General features: G+C 38.2%; 1 protein-coding gene across 2 annotated transcripts; it reads left to right on the top strand.

Annotated features, from left to right (window-relative positions):
• The first annotated feature begins 147 nt into the window (after positions 1 to 147).
• Positions 148 to 20,477, top strand: nej (CREB binding protein nejire). Of its 2 annotated transcripts, none has more exons than XM_073086062.1 (23): positions 148 to 744; positions 2,643 to 2,848; positions 3,478 to 3,664; positions 4,184 to 4,350; positions 5,646 to 5,948; positions 6,400 to 6,636; positions 6,880 to 7,018; positions 7,311 to 7,427; positions 7,635 to 7,978; positions 8,092 to 8,210; positions 8,300 to 8,816; positions 9,438 to 10,385; positions 10,476 to 10,633; positions 12,130 to 12,240; positions 12,457 to 12,775; positions 13,014 to 13,157; positions 13,482 to 13,955; positions 14,599 to 14,832; positions 15,247 to 16,038; positions 16,500 to 16,727; positions 18,218 to 18,394; positions 18,977 to 19,204; positions 19,748 to 20,477. In XM_073086062.1, exons 1-23 carry the CDS (start codon positions 660 to 662, stop codon positions 20,162 to 20,164), a joined length of 6,651 nt encoding a protein of 2,216 aa, XP_072942163.1. In that variant the 5' UTR covers positions 148 to 659; the 3' UTR covers positions 20,165 to 20,477. The 2 variants fall into 2 exon arrangements, with proteins under 2 accessions (XP_072942163.1, XP_072942164.1); XM_073086063.1 differs by having other exon boundaries at positions 149 to 744; positions 5,658 to 5,948.
• Positions 20,478 to 27,249: the final 6,772 nt, after the last annotated feature.

The raw sequence follows: 27,249 nt of genomic DNA, 5'->3' as shown, positions 1-27,249 counted from the left end.
ATTACAATTTACTTCATAAAGTCTTCGGATATTTTCGGATTCATTCGGATTTGAACGCGTTGACGTCAGAATTATTGGACCGATCCTGCGTCAAGTCGGCACTTCCGGCGGTCACATGGTATGCGCGGGCCAATCGGAGCTCGTCGTCTCTTTATAGGCCGACATTTTCTGACAAGCGTAGAAAAAGTTTTCATCGACAGCCGCCATTTTGCGCTGGAGAGACTGAGAAGTATTTCGGAATTTGTCGTGTAAATTTTCTGTTTTTTCTTACATCATTTTATCATAAACTGTACCATTCCGTGTATTTTAAAGTGTTAAGTGAAATCGTGTAGCTCGATCGTTAAAATAAGTTCCGTAAAGTAGCTAAAATCTGGTGATATTGTTTTCATTTATTGTGCTAGTTCCGACGGAAGATGGTGAGAGGCTCTGTGTAGTTCTTCGATTCGGAGCTTTGTAATGGCGAATACTTGAGTGAGAAATTATAATATGTGCCTTCAACGGTGCGGAGCACATCGAACGATCGGGATGTGGGTGAATTACGTTGTGATGGATGACAAATCGCTCTAAAATGTTATTTTATAAAGATATAAGACATAAATGTGTTATTTGAATCGGCGGGCCGAAATATTCACGACGGCTTACGTTTAGTAAACAGAGCCATGGCCGATCATCATGTGGATGAGCCGCCTAACAAGCGGGCTAAAATGATCCGGGACCCTTTCCAGGGTCCATCGGACACGGCAGGTGAGTACTTTTTCACTTTTTACAAGTTTTCAAAGGTTTGCACGCACGTCTGTCATTACAATAATGCTGTGATTTTTGACATTTTGCCGTCGCTCTTGTTAGCGCCTTGCAAGTTTTGCGTCGTATTATTGTTTCTTACGCTAAAGAAATCAGGAAATTAGCCAGAGTATGAATTTTACTATTGTACAAGTTATAGTCACTATAGTTTCTCTGTTATTTAGTGGCAAAATTTTGTCATGTAAAACTTATAGGATATTTATAAATTAATGCAGGGCATAACATATCAAAATATCACTAAAATCTACTACATTATAATACAATCATAGAACTCTCATTAAATATTTTATATTTTCATGAAATAATCATATATTTTGGGTTTACTTTCCAATAGAGAGGTCATGTTTTTCACAGGAAACTTAGGTTGAACATGTTCAAATGTTTATAATTTCTTTTTTTGATTAATATGAAGCTCAAAGCAAGTTTAAAAATTGTTAATACATATTCCTTTAAAAAGAAAGTATTTTTTATTCAGAAAACATGATAAAAACATTCTTTCATGGGTGACCTACATTTATAATCTTCCAAACTATTGCTTGGTTAAACTTATACCCATATTTTTTTGCAAATTGAATGCTTAAAACACCTTGCACTTTAGTATATAACTTAAATGTAAATCAAATATATGATTAAGGCAATAAAAATGTATAGTTATTATTGGAATTGTAATATTTCTTCTTTAAGTACATAGTTTTATTCAAAAGTTAAAATATTTTTAACCGTCTCGAAAAATATTGAAATCTATTCCATCCAAGTAATCTAAATATTTTATACCTATTTTAAATTTGACTATACAAATTTCTCAAAAATTATATTATTTTTCAAAAGAAAAATATTAATATTTTGCAAAAAATATTTAAAACTATATGTATCAGTTGTAGTTTGTTGTACAGTAACAATTCATAAACTTTTTTTTTTATGCAATATCCTTGGATATTTTTTTATATTCTTATTAGTTTCTTTAAAATATTACACAACATTACATTTCCTCCTTGTGTTTCACATAAACACAATAAATACATGCTTTTGTTCATTTTTTCTTTGACATATCTGTTTGTAAATATAAATGTCCTTGAAAGTATATGATGCTATTACATGTGATGTTTTAAGTAGTATCATTCTAATGTAAAAACAAATTTTGTGTGCAACCTTGAAAAATTTACAAAACATTTGGCTATTACGCAAAATATATTTCTTTGATGTTTTTATTTTAATTCACTGATTATTGACTAATACTATTTACTTATTATTTAATTTAAGATCAATAAAAACTGCTTTTCAAATATTTTATTATATTCTTATCATGTCATGATGCTATTATCATTTTACACTGTTTAAAAATACAATTTATACTAAATATTATGTAGGCGTTCCAAATGTTTTTGAATGTAATATATGTAAATGAAAATGAAAATTTTAATAAATGTATAAATGAAAATTTTAATAAAATATCCTATTTGAATTAAGCCCTTTTGACTGTTTCACATTCAATTACAAGTATTGCTTAAAATTTGAGAACTGAAATTATAAAGTGATTTATGTTTAATTTTGACCAGTATAACATCAATATATTTTTTTAATATAAAATCAATATATTTTTTTTAATTTATTTAAATAACAATTTTTAACAAAATATGTCGTGCATATTTGAAGAAACTTATTACTGTAATAAATTTGATTCATCAAATGAGCATTCATCTTACATCTGGTTAGATGACTGTAATTAGTTAAATAATTTAATTTTGATTGAATGAATAGACAAAACGGCTGCAGCTTTAAGATTCATTTTTTTTTTTATAATCAATAATAATCCGTATATCTTAACAAACAATTTGTTTCAGCAGATGGGTTTTCGAACCTTGACATGTTCGATCTTGAAAAGGACCTCCCTGATGAGCTGATGTGGGGGGAGCAACCTGGGGTTGCAGGTCCTAAGCCCCCTGCACAGGGGCCAGGTCCTGGGGGGCAAATGACCCAACAACAGCTCAATGGGGATGACCCGACGGCTGCTATGCAGAGACAAATAAATAATCATCTTATACAACAAGTGAGTATCTGGATCTAATGGTTGCTTTTGATTTATCTTATGTTGCAAGCAATTTTATGAATTATTCATTCATATTTTGCTAAGATTTAATAGTAAATTATATTTAACATTTTCAGTTATTTTTTTCCATTACTAAATAGTTCATTGTATCCAAAATCTTTATTTATGTTCATAACATTATTGAATCATTTGTTAAAAAATTCAATGTAAAACTAATATTTTAAATGAAATGTTTTTTTTTGCAAGCAATTTTATGAATTATTCATTTATATTTTGCTAAGATTTAATAGTAAATTATATTTAACATTTTCAGTTATTTTTTTCCATTACTAAATAGTTCATTGTATCCAAAAACTTTATTTATATTCATAACATTATTGAATCATTTGTTAAAAAATTCAATGTAAAACTAATATTTTAAATGAAATGTTTTTTTTTTTTTCATTTTAATCATAAATATCAAGTTTCTCTATAGATGTTGTAGCAAAAAGTATATAAATCAGCAACATATTTTGTCTAATTTTTGATATTACAATTATTTTCCTGTTATTCTTATGTTATAATATATCGAATTATACCTGAATGATCAATACTAATAGTGTAAATGTCGTTTGCTGGTCTTTTCACAGGGCAAAAGCTTAGGCCACAACAATCCATTAGTGTTGGGAAGTTTAGGAAGTAAGAGTCCAAATTTGCAGTCACCTCCTAATGTGTCTGTTTCTAAGGACCTGATGGGTGGCATGCATCCACAACCAATGCCAAATACAAGCCATCCAAATCAGTTACATTCAACAATGCCAATGAGTTCTATTCAAGGTATGTATACTACTAATCCATGATCACTAATACTTAAATTCTGTAATTTTTCATCTCAATTAGGTTTATTCTAAAATGAAGAATATCTCTTTACAAATAATTTGCAAGCGCACTAGATTTCAACAAAAGAGTTTATATTAAAATATATGTAAAATAAAGCTTATATAAAAATAAAGTAATTGAAGTGTGCATTCATATCAAAATGGTAGATATTATCTCCTAAGCGAAGCTATTACAATTTCGTTGTTTCGTTCTATTACAGTTTCGTTGAAAATAAATGAAGCAATTATAAACAACTTCTTTATGAAACACAGATTTTTTGGAAATAACTATGTATACTTATTCTTTATGAATATGTTGCGAGATTCTATCTCAAAAATATCTGAGATTCCTAAAAACTATGCATATTTTTAGAAAAAACCTTCCTTAGTCCTCTCATTACTTTAAATTTTACATTATATTTATTGAAATAATATAGAAATATTTTGTATATGAATTAACTGACCTCTCTTTTGCCAGGTGGTATGAATGTGGGGAATGTCGGGGGAAACATGATAGTAACAAACAGCAATATGGCGGGTGCTGGGATGCTCGGTAGCGGTATCATCAGCAACGTCAACAAGCAGCTGCCTCCACTCATGGGCAACAACCACCATGCTGGACCACCTCACCATTTGCACGCACAGGTAAGAAAATTCCATATTTCTTTCAATTCAGGAGATTTCAATAGGTCTCATTCATACTAGAAATAATTTATAATAATTGTCAATCATTTCGGTTTACACCTATAACATTTTTTTATTAATTTGTTGGTTGTCAAACTAATTTTTAGTGCAGTTGCAACCAGTTCAAATTATAAAGAGTTGTATTATAAGCTCCACCTTCAAAAAAAAAAAGGTTGTGCTGTGAGTAATACATGCTTTGTATTATATATTTTTTTTATATTATTTACTAGTTATCCATGTTATTGACAAAAGCCATGGCATTTCTAATCGTAAACTGTAAATTTTCATGGGTATGTTGAAATGTAAAAAAAAATTGTTAGAGGTTGGAGGTTGCTTGTCAAAGCAGAGGAAGCAAGCCGAAATGCATAAAAAAACTAAGGATAATAATAATAATGTATGAAATAATAATGTCTGACTAATTATAAATATGTGTACCATAATTTTTTGGTGATTATTATGATTATATAATTATTCAAATCATGCATGATATGCAACTGAACGCAAATAGAGTTAGTGAGAAAATTTGCCATAATAACTACAAGCTGTGATTTAGATTGAAAGTGTAAATGTTTAGTACCGAAATGAACATACTAGGTCTTTTTTTAAAGAGATTTTTTTTAAGAAATGAAGCCTAGCTACGTCGATTTATCGCCCCCAAATTCTCCACATATTAAATGAAAATTAAGTCGTTTTCCAGATATAGATTATACGTATAGATTTGATGTAAATTTTAATGCGATCTTTATTATGCCGAATTATGGCCGATTTATATTATATATTTTTATATTGTTAATTTATTAATATAATCATATTAAGTTTTCATATCTGTCAATACTTTGAGAAACATTTATATTTTTGGAGTTTATTAATTAAAACCTATGATCGGCTATACAAGAGTTGAATTAAAAAAGCACAATAAGGACTTACATTACATACAACATTATTTTTACAATATCATGTTAGTAATGTGAATTCATAATATATCCTACAAATAAAATGTGCTCTATGTGCAAGAACTTTTCACTTTGATTGCAACATTTATATACTCGTGAACAATCCGCCGAGTAATTTGCCGAAAACTACTAGTATGTAAAAGCCACGCATGAATACAAATATATAATCCCTTGAATCGCACTAAAAATCACCCGAGTAGATTATTTACATACTCGTAGGCACGCCTATTCCTCTGTGGTCGGCGAGTGTCTTTATGTTGCATTAAACTTTGTTGGACGTAATTGTAACATCGGTAAGCGTAGCGGTTCTCGCAGGCGATGCAGAACGGTCCCCTGAGCGGGCGGGTGGGCGTGGGCATGCAGGCGCCGGTGATGCGCAGCGCGCTGCAGCACCACGCGCGCATGCAGGCGCCGGGCGGCGGCGGGCATCCGCTGGCGCCCTTCCACCCCGCGTACGGGCAGTCGCCGCAGGGCCCCGGCGTGCCGCCCGCGCAACGCCCGCCCGGCGCGCGCTTCGGGCCGCCCGCGGAGGCCGGCGGCGGCGCCGCGCAGGCCGTGCCGCCCGCGCCCTCGCCGCAGACGCCCGGCGCGCCCGCCGGCGGACAGGTACCTACACGCCCCACTATTACCACTATTACCACCACTACCACGCAACAACCTCAGAGCGAACCAGCAGTTTGGCGCGGACTATACTTGTACAACGATTGCTGTGCCTACTTATGGTGCAGCGTTATTGCTAGCAGTTTTGCAAATGTGTGATATTCAAAATTTAATATTTATAATATAATGAATTGAAACGAAACTGATTTGCATTTGTAATATAATATATTTCAATTTCGAATAAATGAATTACTATCCTTATCATTTCTTTACTAATTACGCCAAATCAGCGGTCGCAAGATGTTGGTTGTCTGTACCAAGTATAAAATCGATTCTGCATTAATCATCTTATTTATTTTATTTTACTTATCTAATAAATGTTAATAAGTAAAACTTTAATAACAAATATATCTATATTATATAATTATTAATATACAAATGTGTATCCATTAAACAGTCACAACCTCAAGCCGCGACACAGTCCGCCTCAGCACAACCGAATCCCCAACAACCCAATTCTGGTTCCATCGCGGATCCAGAGAAGAGGAAACTAATACAGCAGCAACTCGTTTTATTGCTACATGCACATAAATGTCAAAGAAGAGAGTCACAATCGAATGGCGAGCTATGGCAATGTACATTACCACACTGTAAAACTATGAAAGGAGTCCTCAATCATATGATGTCATGTCAGGTAGGCAACTTTGGAGTGCGAGAATATTTATTACATACTCTTACAGACAAATTCTTGAGCAGATCGAATAATAAAATATGATGATGTTGAGCGTAATCATAGTTAGATAAGAGACCTTTAGTGGGAAAAGTTTAAGTGTGTTTCCTTGCTTCGGAGTGTACTTTAAAAAATCTACCATAGTTTTATCAGAATGATTAGGTTATGTTTCGAGAAATAAAATCATGTTCTTTTTTTTTTTGGCAGGCGGGTAAAAATTGCGTTGTTCCGCATTGCTCGTCATCAAGACAAATTATAAACCATTGGAAACACTGTAACAAGAATGACTGCCCAGTCTGTTTGCCACTGAAGCAGGCAGATCGGACTAGAAGTACTACTATGAATGGTAAGTGCCGTAATTAATAAATAAACACTATTATTCAAAAAAAGAGTGTAAAATAGTATTACATTTCCTAAAATATAAGTTCAATAAGGGTTTAGTTAATTTTGCGCTAAATGTTCATTGTATTTCAAGTTTATAAAACTTAAGAACAAAAAAAAATTCTTATCCACGAAATGTCGGTGCAACTGATGCATCGCAAGTTTTATATTCTATAACAATGCGATTTACGAAAGTTTGTATAATATTTGATATATTATACACATGTATGAACTTATATTGTTTTGTGTGATTGTAGCTGCAGGGCCACACGCGACGACGGGCGTGGGCGGTGCGGGCGTGGGCGTGGGCGTGGGCGTTAGCGTACCCACCGCGTCCGCGCCCAGCGGTCTTGCGCCCGTTAATGCTCTATCTGGTAAGATACTAGAAAATACTTAAAATATTTTTAATATGAAACTGTGATATTTTATAATAATGAACGATACATAGATGAGGTTTTTCCAAAAAATATAGATTAGTTTTTGGAACAATGTAGTTTGAAGCCTCTAAAATTAATAAAATTGATATAAAAACAAAGTCCGTATAAACGTAAATAAAAGTGTAATTATAATTTGTTTATTAGGAGTAGCACCGAATGTGGCGCCGACGAACGCGGGTGCGGGCGCGGGGGTCGGCGTCGGTGTCGGCGGTGGCGTGTCGATAGCCGGCGCGGGCGTCGGGGTCGGGGTGGGCGTGGGCGTGGGCACGGGCGCGGACATGAAGCGCGCGTACGAGGCGCTGGGCATCGCGTGCCCGACGTCGGTCGCGAACATGGTCGGCGGCGGCATGGCGCGCGCGCCGCTGCGCATGCCCGCGCCGCGCCCGCCCGGCCTCTCGGATGTGGTCCAGTCGCAGCAGTCCACGCCCATGCAACTCTTCGCGCAGCAAACGCAATCTGATCTCCAACAGCAGCAGCAGCAACAATTGGTTCGTATATAAGCACTTAAAAACTATTAGTTTTTTTAAGTTGACTTAGTGCGCATTTTTAAATAATTTGTCTATGCAATTATATAGGTTTTAACGATAACATATGATTTTAGATGGGTACGGGGACCCTTCAATTGGCCGGTGGTGCTGTCACCGCTAATCCTGCCTCTGGTACGAAGGAGTGGCACCAGTCTATAACAGCCGATCTCAGAAACCACCTTGTTCATAAACTGTAAGTTGCTTATTATATTTTTTGTTGAAATATTTGCTATAATTAACCTACACTCGTGCTCATGCTTACGTTATCGTATTGTCAAACAGGGTGCAAGCTATCTTCCCAACTCCAGACCCCTCAGCGATGTTAGATAAAAGAATGCATAACTTAGTAGCTTACGCGAGAAAAGTCGAGGGAGACATGTACGAAATGGCGAGCACTCGATCGGAGTACTACCATTTATTGGCTGAAAAGATTTATAAGATACAGAAGGAACTGGAAGAAAAACGACAAAAAAGGAAGGAACAGCAGCTGCAAGCGCAACAACAACAGCAACAGCAGCAGCAGAATCAATTGCAGCAACAGTCCGTGGGAGTGATGTCGGGTGGGGGCGTGATGGGCGGCGTTCGGCCCAGCGCGCCCGGCGTGGGCGTCGGCGGCGCGGTGGGAGTGGGCGCCGTCGGCGTGAGCAACGTGGGCGTGGGCAGGCCCAACCTCCCCGCGCAGCCCGGCCTGCCCGCCATGCGCATCCCCTCTCCCGGTGGCATGCCACTCTCCATGCCCGGCAGTCGCATGACTTACCAATCCAACCTGGTCGGCCCGCCTGGACCTAGTCCAAATCAGGTAAGAATTGATCTCATTTGCGGATGTTTTCATTTTAAATTATGACATAACGTATTCTTGTTATTGTAAGTGACGTTATATTCAATAATATTTAATTGTTTCACTATATTATACAGGGTGAATTTTTCAAACGGGCCTTCAGGGCCAAATCCGAAACTATAGATTAGCGACAAATGCTGAAAGGAGTTACGAGGCCGATTTTGATAAAAACTAAAACTGCATCATTAGTTTTTAAATATATTTTTCCTTATCCGGGAATCGAACGAGTTCATTTTGAAAAAAAAAAACGCCCTCTATATTATTCCACTATCTGATAGTGTCGCTTATAAGGATCAAATTCTGGGAAGTAATGAACTCGTTCGATACCCGGCTAGGGTAAAAGTTATTTTAAAAAAGTAATGATGCAATTTTAGTTTTTATCAAAATCGGCCTCGTAACTCCTTTCAGCATTTTTCGCTAAACCTCATAGTTTCAGATATGGCCCTGAAGGCCCGTTTGAAAGATTCACCCTGTATATGACGTAAAGACGTTGTTAAGGTGTCTATAAAATGTTCGTTCACGATAATTAAGGGCTAGATTTCCGAGAGCAACGATTTATTTAAAACATCGTGTCCGATACAGATGCCGCAAACGCCAAACGGCGGCAGCGTCGGGGTGGGCAGCGTGGGCAACCCGGGCATGTCCCCTTTCGGGCAACCGATGACCTCCCCCGTGCCGCAGTACCCGTCCATCCAGAGCAACGGACCCGCGCCGCTCACGTCGCCCAACCACCAGCCGGACGCGAAGTCGCGGCCGCTGGGCGGGCCCGTGGCGAGCCCCTTCATGAACCACTCGGCGTTCCGCGGCGAGGCGGGCGCGTCGCCGGCGGGCGCGGGCACGCCGGCCACGCCGCTGGCGCACCCCAGCCCCGCGCCCGACACGCGGCCCGCCTCGCGCCCCGCCTCCGTGTCCGCGCAGCTGGCCGCGCTCAACGCCGCCGCCTCCGCCGACGACAGCCCGCCCGACGACGTGCGCGTAAAGCGCGAGCCGGAGGAGCCGCGCGGCATGGACGAGCCCGACGAGAGCGACTGCGGCGGGAAGGGCATGCGCGACGAGCCCGACCAGAAGGAGTCGATGGAGCGGTTCGACTTCGTCATCAAGAAGGAGATCAAGCAGGAGAAGCCGGACGTCAAGCAGGAGCCGAAGCAGGAGATGAACCAGGAGATCAAGCAGGAGATGAAGGAGGAGCCGGGCGAGGCGAGCGCGGACGGGTCGGACCGGGGCCCCCGGCGGACGTTCGTGTTCAAGCCGGAGGACCTGCGCCAGGCGCTGATGCCGACGCTGGAGAACCTGTTCCGCCTGGACCCGGAGTCGCTGCCCTTCCGCCAGCCGGTGGACGCGCAGGCGCTCGGCATCCCGGACTACTTCGACATCGTGTCGAGGCCGATCGATCTGTCCACTATCAAAAAGAAACTGGACGACGGCATGTACAAGGACCCCTGGGAGTACGTGGACGATGTGTGGCTCATGTTCGAGAACGCGTGGCTTTACAATCGCAAGAACTCGCGCGTCTACAGATACTGTACTAAGGTAACAAACTAATAAATAAAAAATATACACATTTTATTTTTCTCCTAAGTTATATAAATGGCGTTAAAAATGATTCTGTATATATTTTAGCTTTCGGAAGTATTCGAGTTGGACATAGACCCAGTAATGCAAACATTGGGCTATTGCTGCGGGCGCAAATACACGTTCAACCCGCAAGTGCTGTGCTGCTACGGCAAGCAGCTCTGCACCATACCACGTGACGCCAAATACTTCAGTTACAAGAACAGGTATGTTACTATACTATTAACAATTTTTATATACAATATAAGATGTTTTGTATTAAAGATTTTTCTACGTCATACATAGACGTTATTGATTTTGTAAAGTTATTTTTGACTTAAGTAATTTTCTGATTCAAAACATAAGGTAATCAATTTATAATTAATTATATAATGTGTTTTTTTACAACTAAAAATTTAAGGATCTTAGATATTATATTAAAGAAATAATTTAGATTATTTTTCAATACAAAATTATATAAGAATATTTAGTAGAAGATAGCGTCATTATAAATCTTATAGAAAATGATTTATAATTATGATGTTGTAAAGCGTAATTTCATCAATATTTTATGTTGATCAAGAAATAATTAATTGTTCCAGACATTTTTTTATATTATTGAATTACAAAAACTAACCTACCCTAGATGTTTATTGCTCTTGATTTAATTATATATTTTTACATATTATGAGGAAGGAATTACTTGATGAGAAAGAATGTTTAGTTACCATTATTAGGTAAACTTCATTCCATCTATAATTCCTTTGTAAAAAGCTTTTCTATCGCTTTTGTAGCCATCCTTCATAACGTAATGGCTAGAACCCACACATCTTAGAATCGAATAATAATTCAGTAAAATTACATTTTTAAAAGGGTGTCTAGTTATAATACTTGGAGTTATATCTCTATATTCTATGTTAATTGCTTTAACATACCTGTACTGTAGCTTACTGTTAAGCTAAAATTGATTCCCTTATGTTTTGGCCAAATTCTATAATAACAATTATATGACAAAATTGTTAATATAACACATGTTAATAAATAATAGACATGGATATGGTTGTGGCTTTGAAATTTCATCTCAACTCTAAAATAAAACTTTCTAATAACAGAAATAGCATGCATATCATACTATCTTCGGCCAAATTTGATGTAGAGTAATTGATAATAAATAACTTAATTATTTAATTAAATATAGTTATGTAACTAATTTTTGGTATGCCAATATCTTAGCTTTAGCAGTTATTGTCAATATTTCGTATACAAAATTTTACAACTTTAAAAAGTTTTGTTGTTTTGATTTTTACAGCCCAAAATAACTACGTGAATGTGCAGTTACTTTAAAATACAAGATTTTTTTATAAACTGTTCAGGTGGTGTCTTTTACTTGTTTCTTGCATATGTGACATTGTATTGTGTAACGCATAATAGGCATAGAAGTAACAAACCTTACATCGAACTTGGCCAACCTCTATATGTCAAATAAAGTATAAACCGTAAAAATGCATATAATCGCAATATTGTGTAATAAGACCACAATTTCAATTCAAGTCTGTTCTTTACTGGCGTGTGGTATATCTAATACTTAACAACTAATACCCTTTTATGTACGGGTGGCTTACTAATGATTTTTCGCCCTCTCCACGCACGTCCTTGCCTGCACACAAAACGTTCCTGTCACGCTTCACATCACTACCATCGCTACGCGGCTGATTGAATAAAGTCTAAAAGCGCTTGGGGTTGTCTCCGATAGATACACCTTCTGCCAGAAATGCTTCAATGACATCCAGGGCGACACCGTCACGCTCGGAGATGATCCGCTGCAGCCACAGACGTGAGTATATGTATTCCCGTTGTTTTATATTTTAATCAGTTTTATATTCGTTCTCTAAGTATTGAAATTATGATAATATATAAGAAAATTTTAATGTAGTCAATTTAACATACATTATAAAAACATATGCCGTAATATTTTGAATTTCTATTTTGCAAGTAATAAATAATCTGATGATAATCATGCAATGTCTTTAATATTCCAAATCATTTTCAGAGCGATCAAAAAAGATCAATTCAAAGAGATGAAAAATGATCACTTGGAACAGGAACCATTTGTGGTGTGCATGGACTGTGGCAGGAAACAACATCAAATATGCGTGTTGCACCACGACCAAATATGGCCCCAGGGCTTTTGCTGTGATAATTGCTTGAAGAAGAAGGGGGCCAAGCGAAAAGAGAACAAGTTTTGTGCTAAGAAGCTGCCCACTTCTAAGCTTGGCATTTATATTGAGACAAGAGTAAATAATTTCCTTAAGAAAAAAGAGGCTGGCGCTGGTGAAGTGCATATCAGGGTTGTCGCGTCATCTGAAAAGGTAAAATAGGCTATTTTATTTGTTGCTGCTAGGTATCCCCATTATTGTCAACTGATGGTCAAGTGATGGTGATAAGTCACTACAGCTTTTGGCTTATAAGCAAACTTATTTTCAAGATAAAAGTTGCAATCTATTTCCTTATAAAGTGGCGCCATCTAGTATAAACTCTACAGTTCATGTATTCAATACAATATAATATATTCGATTTCTGATAATATAAACCAAGTATTGTTTTTAGATGGTGGAAGTGAAACCTGGAATGAGATCGAGGTTCGTGGACTCGGGTGAATTGTCTGCCGAATTCCCGTATCGGGCTAAAGCGTTGTTTGCATTTGAAGAAGTTGACGGGACTGATATTTGTATCTTTGGAATGCATGTACAGGTGAGTATTGTATCTAGACTGCTACACTGATAGCTGTTTTTTTTATTTATTTTTTATTTTATGTGATATGTTTGAATTGCTATAAAATAGTAGGGTTAAGTGTGGATACTAAAGGTTTTGTTTATTTAGAAAATAAAATAATATAATAGAGTAGGTTAACATTTAAAGAATAGAGGAATAATATTCACAATGGCCCATGTCCTGTGTAATAAATAATTATTTGTGTGCTTTATAAATTTTAATGTTTAATTTTTATCTGGTTTGTACAGATGTAGTTAGCTCATATATCGTTTTATATATACAAAATGTAATTGTTTGTTTTAGGAATACGGCAGCGACAGTCCCTCACCTAACACTAGGCGCGTGTACATAGCATATCTAGATTCTGTACATTTCTTCCAACCCAGGCAGTACAGGACTGCCGTCTATCACGAGATTTTATTAGGTTACTTGGACTACGCTAAACAGTTGGGCTATACAATGGCCCACATCTGGGCTTGCCCGCCCTCCGAGGGCGACGACTACATTTTCCACTGCCATCCGCCCGAACAAAAGATACCAAAACCTAAGAGGTTACAGGAATGGTATAAGAAAATGTTAGATAAGGGTATTATAGAGAGGATAATATTAGATTATAAAGATATATTAAAGCAAGCAATGGAGGATAATATCTCGTCTGCGGCGGAGCTGCCCTACTTCGAGGGCGACTTCTGGCCCAACGTCTTGGAGGAATCCATCAAGGAGTTGGACCAGGAGGAGGAGGAGAAGCGGAAGCAGGCCGAAGCAGCCGAGGCAGTGGTCAGTATACCTTCGCATAATTATGTTCAAGTTAAAATTTATATGACTCACTTAGTGTTTGCATTTTGGACTCATTGATTACTTATAATAAAGGGTTGTTATGCAAAAGAAAAGTTGTAATTTTGATAATATCATAAGCAAAAGCAACAAATACAGTATAAACTGAATTTGGGAGAAATAAATTTGTTGAATTATATTCTATACACAATACATAAATTACATTGTAATAATAACATGTGTAAAAAATGTTACTATATGAAAGACAGTTATCCTGCTACATTTGTATAATCTAGTGGTTTGCATGATAAAATATCTGTCTCATAAAAATTCAATCGCGTTTTATATGTGTAGCAACAAAAACTTGCCGTATAATTTTCTCATAAATTCTTGTAAGAAACAGCTGTACTTAACTGTTTGAAGTATAACAGTATTTTTGTTAAATAACAAAAATACTGTTATACTTCAAAAATATATCTTTGGCACACATTTAACATAGTATGTTATATTAGAATCAATTAGTAAAACAACAACAACAGTATAAGTCACTTTCAAAACAATTAAAAAAAATGAAAATATTCTCATATTATATTGCAACATCATCAAAATGAAAGCTCTATCTACGTGGCTTCTAACATGCTTTTAGATATTCCAGTCCTCCGAAGAGAACGAACAAGGCCCCGATGGTAAGAAGAAAGGCCAAAAGAAGGCGAAGAAATCAAACAAGTCAAAGGCCGCCCAAAGGAAGAACAGCAAGAAACAGAGCGACCAGCAACAGGGCAGCGATCTCAGCGCTAAGATATTCGCCACAATGGAGAAGCACAAGGAGGTGTTCTTCGTCATAAGGCTACATTCCGCACAGTCTGCCGCTAGCTTAGCGGTGAGTAAAAATAACTAGCTCTCATCTACTGTTTTTTTTTATCTTAAATGCACCCTGCATTTAAAAAAGAAATCACAGTTAAATTATGTTTCAAGATGAATAACATCTTTAAATTATTTTTAATTAACGTAATAGGATTATTTCATACTTATTGTTTGGAATTTATTTATCCATAAATCCTCACCTTGGAGGAAAACCAAATGGAATGGAATGACTTGATTAATCAAGTCATTCCATTTGGTTCCTCCAAGGTGTTAACACTTAATATTGTATAAAACTATTTGGATGTAGTTTTTGAATGTTTAAAAACTCTATATTTTTTTCTTTTTAAACAAATCGAGTCATGAGGTAAAAAAATGAAATATTTGAAATTATAGCATTTAAATAACTGGGCGTGTATTCGTGTGCTTGCAGCCCATTCAAGACCCGGACCCGCTCATGAACTGCGACCTGATGGACGGGCGCGACGCGTTCCTGACGATGGCGCGCGACCGCCACTACGAGTTCTCGTCCACGCGGCGCGCGCGCTTCTCCACGCTGTGCATGCTGTACGAGCTGCACAACCAGGGCCAGGACAAGTTCGTGTACACGTGCAACCACTGCAAGTCGCACGTCGAGACGCGCTACCACTGCACCGTCTGCGACGACTTCGACCTCTGCGTGCCCTGCCACGAGAAGCAGGGCCACCCCCACAAGATGGAGAAGCTCGGCCTCGACCTCGACGTGGGCTCGTCGCCGGGCGACACCAAGCAGGCCAACCCGCAGGAGGCGCGCAAGCTGTCCATCCAGCGCTGCATCCAGTCGCTGGTGCACGCGTGCCAGTGCCGCGACGCCAACTGCCGGCTGCCCTCGTGCCAGAAGATGAAGCGGGTGGTCGGCCACACGAAGACCTGCAAGCGCAAGACGAAGGGCGACTGCCCGATCTGCAAGCAGCTGATCGCGCTGTGCTGCTACCACGCGAAGCACTGCCAGGAGATCAAGTGTTCGGTGCCGTTCTGCAGCAAGATCAAGCAGAAGCTGAAGCAGCAGCAGGTGCAGCTGCGGCTGCAGCAGCAGCAGCTGCTGCGGCGGCGCATGGCGGCCATGAACACGCGCGGCGGGCCGGGCGCGCCGTCGCCGCCGCCCGCGCCCGCGCTGGCGTCGCCGCCGCCCGCCAAGCCCGCCTCGCACGCGCTGCCGCACAACGTGCAGAAGGCACTCCAGCAGGTAACGCATCCTCCATTAATTCGTACAATTTTATAGTGTGAAGGTAAAAATGTAAATTTGAGTAAACTAATATTTTTTCAAATTTAAACCTATTCTATTTTCATTCAGTTGTCCATCTATGTAGAAACCTTCAGCTTGATGTGTCGAACGATAATGTGCTATACATTATCGTTTAAATACATGGTTAATCGATGACAATGGATAATCGATGGTTATACCCTTATACGCCTACTCAGATTGATGATGATTGCTGGGGCTCTTCAAAAAAGGTGTAAAAAGAGCTCTCCTCCAAAGCCGGCGATGCATTGGCGATTCCTCTGGTGTTGCAAATGTCCATAGGCGACGGTGACTAGTTTTGCATCAGGTAGCCCGTCTGCCTCAGCATTTAGGTATAATTATAAAAAAAAGAATACAGCGTCGTAAACAGTTGAATAAGTAACAATTTTGATTGTCGGTAACAGGTACAAGAGGAGGCGGCGCGGCAACAGGCGCCGTCGTACGGCAAGCAGGCGGCGATGGGCCCGCCGGGCGGCGTGGGCGCGGTGGGCGTGGGCGTGGGCGTGGGCGTGGCGCGCGGCGAGTGGGGCGCGCGGTACCGCACGCCGCCGCCGCTGCACCACCCGCCGCACCACCCGCGCCTGGCGCACCACCCCGCGCCGCACCAGCAACACGCGCCCGCGCACGTGCAGGTGCGTTACCGACACAATACATCTTTTTTTTGTTGACGAGAGGGAAAACTTCACAAGGTACCGGGTGCCGTGGGAGCGACTGAGATAGACCCAAGGTTACATGAAATTTTCACTGGAAGCGACATAGGGTTACATGGAATTTTCACTGAGAGTGACTCAGGGTTACATGGAATTTTTACTGGGAGCGATACACATGGTATTTTTATCGCACTAAAACACACCCGTTGGCCGTCCTCAGCTTTACTAAGAGGACTCTGGGATCCCCAATGGAACACAATTAGAGTCCTCCTAACGCGATGCCCTTCTATCGGGCTCTGCCTTAGGGGGAGCAATTTACCCTCCTCTCACTTCCGCTGGTGCTTACAGCGATATACGACCACACAAACCGCTGTCCTGCCCGGGGTCGCTTGCTAGACGGTTTGAGCTCCCACTCTTACCGCCCGCAACCCCGGAAGCTCCTTTTAGTCGCCTCTTACGAGAGGCCGGGAATATCGTAGCCCTATCCCGGAACTACAGGGACAACAACACACCACACCTAGGGATTAATAGTTGGTGACAGGTTAAAATAATATCAATCTACCAAAAAAAAAAATTCATCAAATCCGACGATCATTTTTTCCGCCGACCTAGTCCATGTATTTTTCTTTAGTATTATAATTTGAATATTATCATATCAGCAAGGTTTGAATAGCGATAAAATTATCGATAATTTAAAAATTGACATCATCAAAGCATCGATATCTTATATAACATCCCTAAGCATATGCCGTACCAAACCACACCACGGGTTCTACTCTACCTATTACTCGTCTCCACAAAATAAGTAATTCTTTTATGGGTCAATGTATACGTTTTAATAATAAACTTCCCTCCGAAATCAGAAATTTGTCAATTAATAAATTTAAATCCATAATCAAAATCAAACTTACTCGTAAAGCTTATTATAAAATTGCTGATTTTATTGATGATAAAACAGCTTGGGACTGATCAATAACAAAATTATTAATTAATTAAGAAAATGTCAAAGTGTAGCAGCATATCTTGCTGAACAAACTTGTTTTTTAGATAAATGTAAAGCAAGATACTGGAGCTAATGCTTTATTAATTATAATATGTAAAAACGATGGCATTAAAAAAAGAGAATAAAGGACAAACCCGCTGAGTTTCTTACCGGATCTTCTCACTAGAGGTCGCGTTCCGATCCGGTAGTAGCTTAAGAAAAATATTGTACCTGACAATTTGTAAGTGCCGTCGCTGACCTATACAAAATAAATATATTTCATTTCATTTCATTATTTCCATCTGTACCAGCAAATGATTACAGATATCCTTAGGTAGCCATGGCTATCTTAACACTAAGCTAATTGTATGCTCGATTGTTTCATCTACTTTCTATATTATAAATACTATTACAACTTGCACCTAAATGTTGCAAGTTTTAATATTAAGAAGAGATTAACATGATAATAAATCGCTTGTGTCGCTTGCAGCAACGACCGCCAGCGCCTCCACAGCAGCAAGCGCAGCCCCCGATGCACCAGAAAGCGCTGCAGCAGCTGATGGCGACGCTACGGTCACCCACCAGCCACAACCAACAACAGGAAATACTACAGATACTCAAATCGAATCCCCCACTCATGGCAGCATTTATAAAACAGAGAGCACAGGTGCGTAAATTAAGAATAAATGTTAATTCATCATCATCAACCCATTACTGTCCCACTGCTGGGCACGGGTCTCCTCTCAGAATGAGAAGGATTAGGCCATAGTCCACCGCGCTGGCCAAGTGCGTATTGGTAGACTTCACATACCTTTAAGATTTTTTATAAATCTCTCAGGTATGCAGGTTTCCTCACGATGTTTTCCTTCACCGTTTAAGCAAGTGATAATTAATTTCTAATACGCACATAAATTTGAAAATCAGAGGTGCGTGCCTGGGATTTGAACCTCGGACCTCTCGATCGAGAGGCCGCGTTTCTTAACCACTAGGCTATCACTGCTTTGATATTTGTGTTTCAATATACTTGGCTTATGATTTTGATGAGACTGAACTAATGGCTGATAGTCATAATACTTACATTCTTCTTTATAGTGGTTATTACAGTGATGTTATCAATATAATATGATCCCTAATTCAAACATCTTAAGAGCAAACTTCCTTTATTTTTCCGCTCATATTAGGTACACGCTTGATAATTTACTGTTGTACTATGGACCACCTTGTGACAGCCATCAACATTTGTATACAGAACGCCCAGAACCAACAACAAGCGGCTGGCGGCGTCGGCCCCGTGGGGAACGTGGGCGTGGGCAACGTCGGGGTCGGCGGCGTGGGCAACGTGGGCAACGTGGGCGTGGGCGGCGTCGGGCTCGGCGGCGGCGTGCCGCAGCAGCCGCAGCAACTGCAGCACATGATGCAGCCGCAGCAGCAGCAGCGGTTGCAGCAGATGCACCAGATGCTGCCCCAACAGTCACAGGTCTGTCGCGCATGTTGGCTGATTTATAATTACATAACGTATAGCCGATTTCGTACTAGAAGCGGTTAAGATAATTTCTCAGTAGTCTCGTTCGAACTCTGATTTGAGAATGACGGGAATGTCAGTTACCAATTTCAGTCAAATTCACAAATAGTGGGTATATAAGTTCATAAATTTCAATGTTTTGACCTATTGTGACTTAGGCCAGGTAGTTAGCAGGATTTCTAATTCTCGTCGTGATATAGCAGTATAACCACAACAGGTGATAATACGAAAAAATATGTAATTGCGTATTTAAATAGCATTTGGCAAATGGGGACCGCAAGGCTATGCCTTTGCTTGACTTACCTGGTCAGTAACCATGTCACTGACAGATTAAACTGGGAGCTTGTGTAAATATCATTTAAAAACTTATATAACGCGATTTAGGATATTTGTGAAGCCATCTCTCGATAGTTGGGCAAAGATGCCGCGAGTACTTTGATATTTTATAATAGCTTGATATTTTTCAATGTGAAAACTTATTCGCATCGTTAATTCCAGGTGGGAGGTGTATCAGGAGTGGGGCCCGGCGGCGTGTCGGGCGTCGGCCTGGGCGGCGTGGGCGCGGGCGGCGGCGTGGGCGGCATGGCGCACGCGGCGCAGGCCGGCGGCTGGTTCAAGCAGGCGGGCCCGGCGGCGGGCGTGGGCGTGGGCGCGGTGGGCGGCGGCATGATGGGCCTGCGCGCGCCGTACCCGGGCGCGGGCGGCGGGCCGCGGCTGGGCGCGCGCTACTTCCAGGGCGGCGGCGTGCTGCAGCGCTCGCCGCCCGCCACGCCGTCGCCGCGCCCGCCCACGCCCTCGGAGCTGCTGCTGCTGCGGCAGTCGCCCGCCCCGCCCGCGCCGCTGCCGCCGCCCGAGGACCAGCTGTCGCAAATGACGCCGCAGGACCAGCTCACGAAGTTCGTGGAGCAGTTGTAGTGTACATAGCCGAGGCGCGGCGCGTCGTCGTGTATTATATAAAGTAAGGGCGGCGCGCGCTCCGTCCCCTGCCGCTCGTGTCCCCTTCCCCCGCACTATTTATTGTCGATGATATCGTTAGCGACGTGAAGGACGTAAATTAAGTATTACGATGAACGAATCGAGCGCTCAATGTACAAATTGTAAATATGAGAAGAGTACATCCTGTCCGCTTCTGCGTAATGTAAGTTGTTCGTAGTGTAGGTACATTATGATACTTATTCTGTTTATTGTAATTAAATCATTTTATAATATAATTATGTGATCATTATAATCCGTTGTTTGTTTCTTGTACCTCACTTTATTTAATAGTGCCCTATAAAGAAATATATCCTCGAGGAACTGAACATCAACTAACTTTGATGGTATTAACTTATGTTATTACGCTGTTTATCCACCGACCACCGATACTGAGCCGATACCGATAATTAATGACGGCGCCGAAGTAGAGTACATACATTTACTATAGCAGCTTGTCCACCGAACGTCGTCACCCGAGCACCGTCATCCCGGCCACTGATATTCCGTGTTAGATCGGCACCGAGCTTTTGACGGGCCGATATGCTGCCAATCATAGATATATTATACTAATAGATTGGCAATCCGAAAGAGTCAGAGCATAGTATATGTGTGTGTTAGAGCGAGATAGACAGGCGAGACCATTCACGTATAGGGTATCAGCCTGACGTTTATTACCGTAAAAATAAACTCGCTTATTTTTAAAGATTTCTAATTAAAAATAGTTAAAACAGTGCTTAGTAAGAATGTTTGGCCATAGTTACGTGTGCTGTACCTGGATGTAACACATCCAAGAAAGAAAACCCACAAAAATACTCATTTCACATGTAAGTACTACATTAATTGTTTAGCTGTTTAAATTCAATATTTTACACTTATTACGAAAGTGTTATATTAAATAATAGTCATCTTGAAGGTCTTGAAGGCGTGTAATCTTATAGTCACATAAAAGGTACAGAGTAACGATATAATAACTATACGTAAGTAAGTTCACACTAGTGATTAGAAGTATTATAACTACACAAGTATCTCTGTTATTCGACTGTTCTTGCTGAAGTCTCCGACCAGAATGTCGCTCTCTGTTAATTCGAGCGCCTTTAAGGTGTCGTCCCCACTTCACCTACCCGCATCTGTTTTTAAACTGTAGTATCAAATGCGTCACTTATTACTTTAATGTAACGTTATAAAAATGTGATATCGTTAATATCCAAGCTTCTTATTAACGACGATAACATTTATATACCAAGAGATAGGAAAAATCTTCGAATTTTATCACATAAACACTAGAAATGCACAGAAATACAAATAAAAAAATTAATAAATACGTGAATAGTTGCTATTTTTTATTAAATTTTTGGTGTTGCGTATTGACAATATCGATAAAAAATTATCGATATTTCTAATTCAATAATATTTCTAAGTATATAGTTTAAATAGGTTGCGTGCAACTTATATAAAATCTTATACGACCTTACCTAAGTTTGTAATTTTTTTTGTTTGTTAGGGCTAATTTTCGGAAATACTGAACCGATCATGAAAATTCTTTCACAGTCAGAAAGTTACACTATTCAGAAGTGCTATAGGCTATATTTTATTATGATTGAACAAAAAGTTCAAAAATATTATGAGTAACGTTCATAGTTTTTTAACCCCCTTACACCTGCCAAAAGGTATGAAAACTCCATAAACTGCATCAATTTATTATACAGGTAGCAAGTAACTACTGTAATTTGTTTCATAGCTACATATATGCGCACATTGATGTTTTTATTTATTTTATTTATTGGCGGTCTTCACCAGTATAATTAATATTTAGCGATTGTATCCTCTTTAAGTCACTGACTGAACAAACTAATAAACAAATTTGTTTTATTGATATCTTTATTTAATCGATATCGATACATTATTAGCAGTAACACTAGCGATGCACACTTTGGCATTTCACACACACATAAATAATCAGTTTTTAGTCTCGCTTGACGTTTCATATTGCCAATCTACCCTACGTCAGTAGGATAATATATCTATGCTGCCAATGTAAAACACATTGGAACTGTTCCATACACTGCTGTCACACGAGTGACAGCTGGAACAAAATAAACCGCCGCAGTGGACAAACTATCGCCGTTCGATCGACATTATTAAAATCGGCCCGAAATAATCTCGTTCTCGGTATCGGCTCGGTGACGGTGCAGTGGACAAAAAGCCTTAGCGTTTATATTAGCAACTAGCTGACCCGGCAAACGTTGTGTTGCCATATAAATAAAAAAATGTAAAGAGTGAACAACCCTTATCACTTAGGGGTCTAAAAAATACATAGTAGCCGATTCTCAGACCTACTGAATATGCATATAAAATTTGGTGAAAAATCGGTAACGCCGTTTCTGAGGAGTACGGTAACTAACATTGTGACAAGAATTTTATATATAAGATAATAATACGCACCGTCAAGCAGAGTACAAGCACGTTTATAGGCAGAGACGACGCTGTCGACAACTATCTCTGCCGATATCCTTTAGTGTAAATGAAAAAAGCTCCCATTTATTTTATCAAACAGATTTGAAGTTAGGTAGAAAATTTAGAATAGAAGACTTAGGACCTGAGCATAGTTCGAACCTATGACAATATACACCACTTCTAATTTGCCATAATTTGGCATTAAAAATTCGCAAATCACAAAAGCAATGAGAATAAAGTATCAAGGAAGCGGCGTATTAGGAACATCGTGTAATACAATTTCAAAGAATTATTGTTTTCTTACTGTGACTACTTGTATTTACTGAGTGTAAGGTGTAAGGTCAGTGACAGGAGAGCGGAAGAATCTAATTTTGTATAGATTTGATAGGTATTCGTTTAAACATGAATATTACATCATAATATTAATAGTACATTACGATACGCGTGGCCAATTATTGCACGGCGTGAAGTTAGCGCCCGAGCGCAGCGAGGGTGCTAAAGGCCGTGCACATAATAGGCTACTTATGTCACAAGTATCGTATACTATTTTATCGCTCGTGTGACATAAACCCGCTTATACTTGTGAGGTCATATGAAAAAATATGATAATTATTTTGAAACTAAAAATTATGAACTAAAAAAACAATAAAAATGTGACACAACCAAAACCATTGAAATTTGATGCAAAGAAGTCTTGATTTAGAAAATTTAGTAATTATTCTGCTCTTGTGATAAAGACAAATCTAACACCACAAAATCGAAATCTGTCAAGCCATTTAGGCTACATATAGGCGTCTAGACCAATGACTTATAATGGGAACTCCACCTAAACGTATTAAAGAAACATATGATAAGCAATCACATAATGTACTAATACATGACTAATACTAGTGATACAGTAGAAAATCGATTATCCGGACCTCAGTTATAAATATTCGCGATTATTCGGATTGACAAATGTGAACAAGTAACTTTGTAATAACCTTTGCAAATCAGCCAAATTTTGTGTGACATGTGCATTTAAATTCCGGAAAGTCGCCAAATCGCAACTACAAAGTTACTATAAAAAACAAAAACCCGGTTGCTAAAAATATAGCGGTTGCTATAAATATATGTTATCTTCACAATTTAGACGAACCCAACGACACATCATATGTCAAAATTAGTGAAGTCGTTTCAGTTTGCCAAAGAATGAAAAATACATACGTAACAAACATTTAGTCGAAAAACATTACCTTCCTAAATCGGTTTAAATAGCTTTTCTTCATAAACACAATTATCCAAATTTTCGATAATTCGAATGCCACAAATACGACAACAAATAGGTCGCTTAGTCGAGATTCTACTGGAGTAGTATTATGGCTAATTTTGATAATGATTCCTAATTTAAATATCTCCTACTATGGTGTGTAGCGAAAATACACAGTCAAAACAAACAATAAAACTCGATAAAGCCCAACAGATAGTCTTATAGTGATGCTTTTGCTTAGTATATACACAATGGCAAAAACATTTATAAATACATCCAAAATAAAATATTAACATAATAAAATGCGCACGCGAAGCGTGCGTAAAACGTCCATTTACGCACGCCGTGATATAAAAGTTATTTTCATGAAGCCAGTAAATCGTAGTGGATAGAATAAATGTAATAAAAATAAAACAAAATAATATGTAAAACACTATAATTAAATTCATGTGACAATGTTAAAATAAACATTTAAGATAGATATACTCCATTAGTTAACATCTTGCAGTGCTATATTTTATATTATTTCTCTGTCACGTCGCAACCAGGACAATTTGTTAGTAAAACTGTGGCACAATTTTATATTAGGCACGTCTATTTCTTTATAAACCACGAATATCCTGCTTGCCGTACATATCCAGAAGTAATTCATGTTGGAAACTGATTATATTCCATCAATTGACACCAAAATTTAAGAAATTTATTACAATATACATAGATTTATTATGTTCTATATAGATCTGTATGGCAAGCCTTCAACGTACAGGAGACAACGACACGCAATAATATATAATATTGTTATTATCAAGGTTCATTTCCCACTTGATTTTAAGTAGCTATGATCAATTAATATAATAAGAACGTTAAAAACTTCCTGATGAACTTAACGCAAAGCTTATCGTATATATAGGAATAACAATAACTATTCACCAAAGTGCCGCATTATTAAAATCTACGCGACACAACTTAACACTAACCAAATTTAATAAAAAAAACATGAGTAGACATCACAACAAAAGAACAAAATAATTTATAATCAAATTTAAAATAATCATATAAAATAGAGATACTTAAGGCAAATAATTGTGATTTTATACCCATTACATACCAAATCACCTCAAATATCGCTACGATGACACTGAACAACACCTACATTAAATTCACACACCGTAAACCACGGGCTCCATTTAGATAGATCCATACTATATTATTAGTTAAAAATATTAAACAATGTATTATGCACATTAACTTACATTAATATTTTTGTATTTTTTCACTTTGCAACACATAGATACTATTAACATGAACACCAGATTAGAATTTAAGTACCACATAGTAGATGAATGAAGTTGATTCAGATGAAGTTACATCAGTCACAAAAGCCTTCGAACATTCTTTAACAATAATTATAGGCCATATCCTCTAAACCGAGCAGCCTAAAGGAGCCAATATTCCAAATTACACTCAACCCTTAACGGATACCAACGCCTTTGGAACCGGTAAATGGCGTTACTACCAAGATGGTGAAGTTAATAGAAATTAAGTATGTAATTAAAAAAGATTAAGATTGTAATTAAAAAAAACACCTGTTATTACTTCAATAGAGAAAGCAATAAAAATATAAGCATTTTTTTATTTTCTTAAGTAAGAACCAAACCAAGCTTCCATTTTGAATTGCATTCTTCATCGAGATAACGTGTACAAAAATTTAACGCAAGTGGCTTTGAGAAGCTCAACTATATACATATATTCTATTTTCGCTCAATTTAGTGAATATCGGGCCTCAAGCTGGACACATACAATAGACAAATGCGTAGACCGATAAATGCAAATTACGATGAGTAACGATTGTTTGTAGTCTACACAATCTGATTTGTGATGTAGATTAGGAATGTGCAGTAAAAATACAGTTAGACCCCCGATGTTTACAACTTAACATGCCATCACTCAGTCTTTCAATTCGTAAAACTGTAAATACATATTATATAATTACATATATCAAAATATCTGCAATAAGCAAGAGATGGATGAAAACGATAGGTTCCGTACAACATACAAGTTTCGTCGACAACTCGCTCAGAGGGCTCGTGACGCGTCACTGAGGCCTCATGTCCAACCATTTAGTGACTGATTATATGTTTTACTTTGAACACCGTGTTCATTTCCTTTTCGTAAAGGTTCAAGATGTTGTTATGTTTTGACATTTACCGTACAACATAGCATTGAGCTAAGCCCGTTAGGTCAATGTCCTTGATTAAACGATACAAATACAAATTCTACAATTTACATCTTTGATCAACAACTCTGTCTAGATGTCCGAAGATACCCCAAAAATGAAGTACAGAATTCATTTTCATAATTTTACTTGTCGAATTTACAAAACCCTTAGAAGAAAAGGAAACAGACACAGTGAAATATGATATTTATAAATAATTTGGTTGTCGAAATGTATATATATTCATTATACTCGTATATACATAATTTGATTATCGTCATAATTTCTTACAGTACATATCAAATTTTCGAGTGTTAAAAGTTATATCACAATTTTATTTTGTATTGGTAAGTGTTAGCCAAACATGACACCTTAGCAACCACCTCCTACACAAGATCCGTTTTTAAAACCTTATTGTCCTGTATTTTGCGGTATATTAAACGAAAAATATGAGAGTAAAAAAAATATGTTATTTGGTTGCTTGTCTTCCCTGAGGTAAATCCAAGGTGTTTGCAATTCAAATCGTACCTTTTTATTTTATATTCTCATAAATTGTCTGCAGTACGAAATATACATATCGTATTTTACATCATCATCGTCATTACTATTACCTCGCTTCTTCAGTACATGCGAGGCACAAAAAGTTATGAAGTTTATCAGTGGTAAACTTTTAGGAAAATATACTAATATTTTTCTCAGATATGAGAGACTAACAAATTCATAAGATAGTCTGGACATTGCTTTTAGCAAAAATGCTACGACTAGGTTCATGTTATTTATAAACAGCATATTAATACTCTTTAGTAATTATTCTATTTATAAATTACCTGGATGCTCGTTAGCTTATAGTGTAGAAATAAAGTTTTAGCTCCAAAAACCAAAAATCGAAGTTCCACGGTGAATCATTTTCCTGCAAGGCTTTTATCTACCAGTTAGATATTTTTTTTATTATCGAAAATTAAGTATTAAAACAAAAATATGACTAGTTTTTAGTTAATATAGGTAGGAAAATAGTAACATTTTTCCAATATGATGAAGGCGTTAAGCTAAAAGACTTTAGATTTCGGTTAGAGATATTTATAAAAAACTCATTTAATTACCCAACTG

Source organism: Epargyreus clarus, unplaced genomic scaffold, assembly GCF_041222505.1.
Source record: "Epargyreus clarus isolate Ecla_fem2 unplaced genomic scaffold, WU_Ecla_fem_2.2 ptg000023l, whole genome shotgun sequence".
NCBI lineage: Eukaryota > Metazoa > Arthropoda > Insecta > Lepidoptera > Hesperiidae > Epargyreus > Epargyreus clarus.
This window is presented reverse-complemented; position numbering and strand designations above follow the sequence as displayed.

Bases quoted from the DNA above. Each gene is read 5' to 3' on its own strand.
- nej (XM_073086062.1), top strand. From the start codon at position 660: ATGGCCGATCATCATGTGGATGAGCCGCCTAACAAGCGGGCTAAAATG. The intron at 12,241-12,456 runs GTGAGTATATGT...AATCATTTTCAG, and splicing joins GATCCGCTGCAGCCACAGAC to AGCGATCAAAAAAGATCAAT. The intron at 19,205-19,747 runs GTCTGTCGCGCA...CGTTAATTCCAG, and splicing joins TGCTGCCCCAACAGTCACAG to GTGGGAGGTGTATCAGGAGT.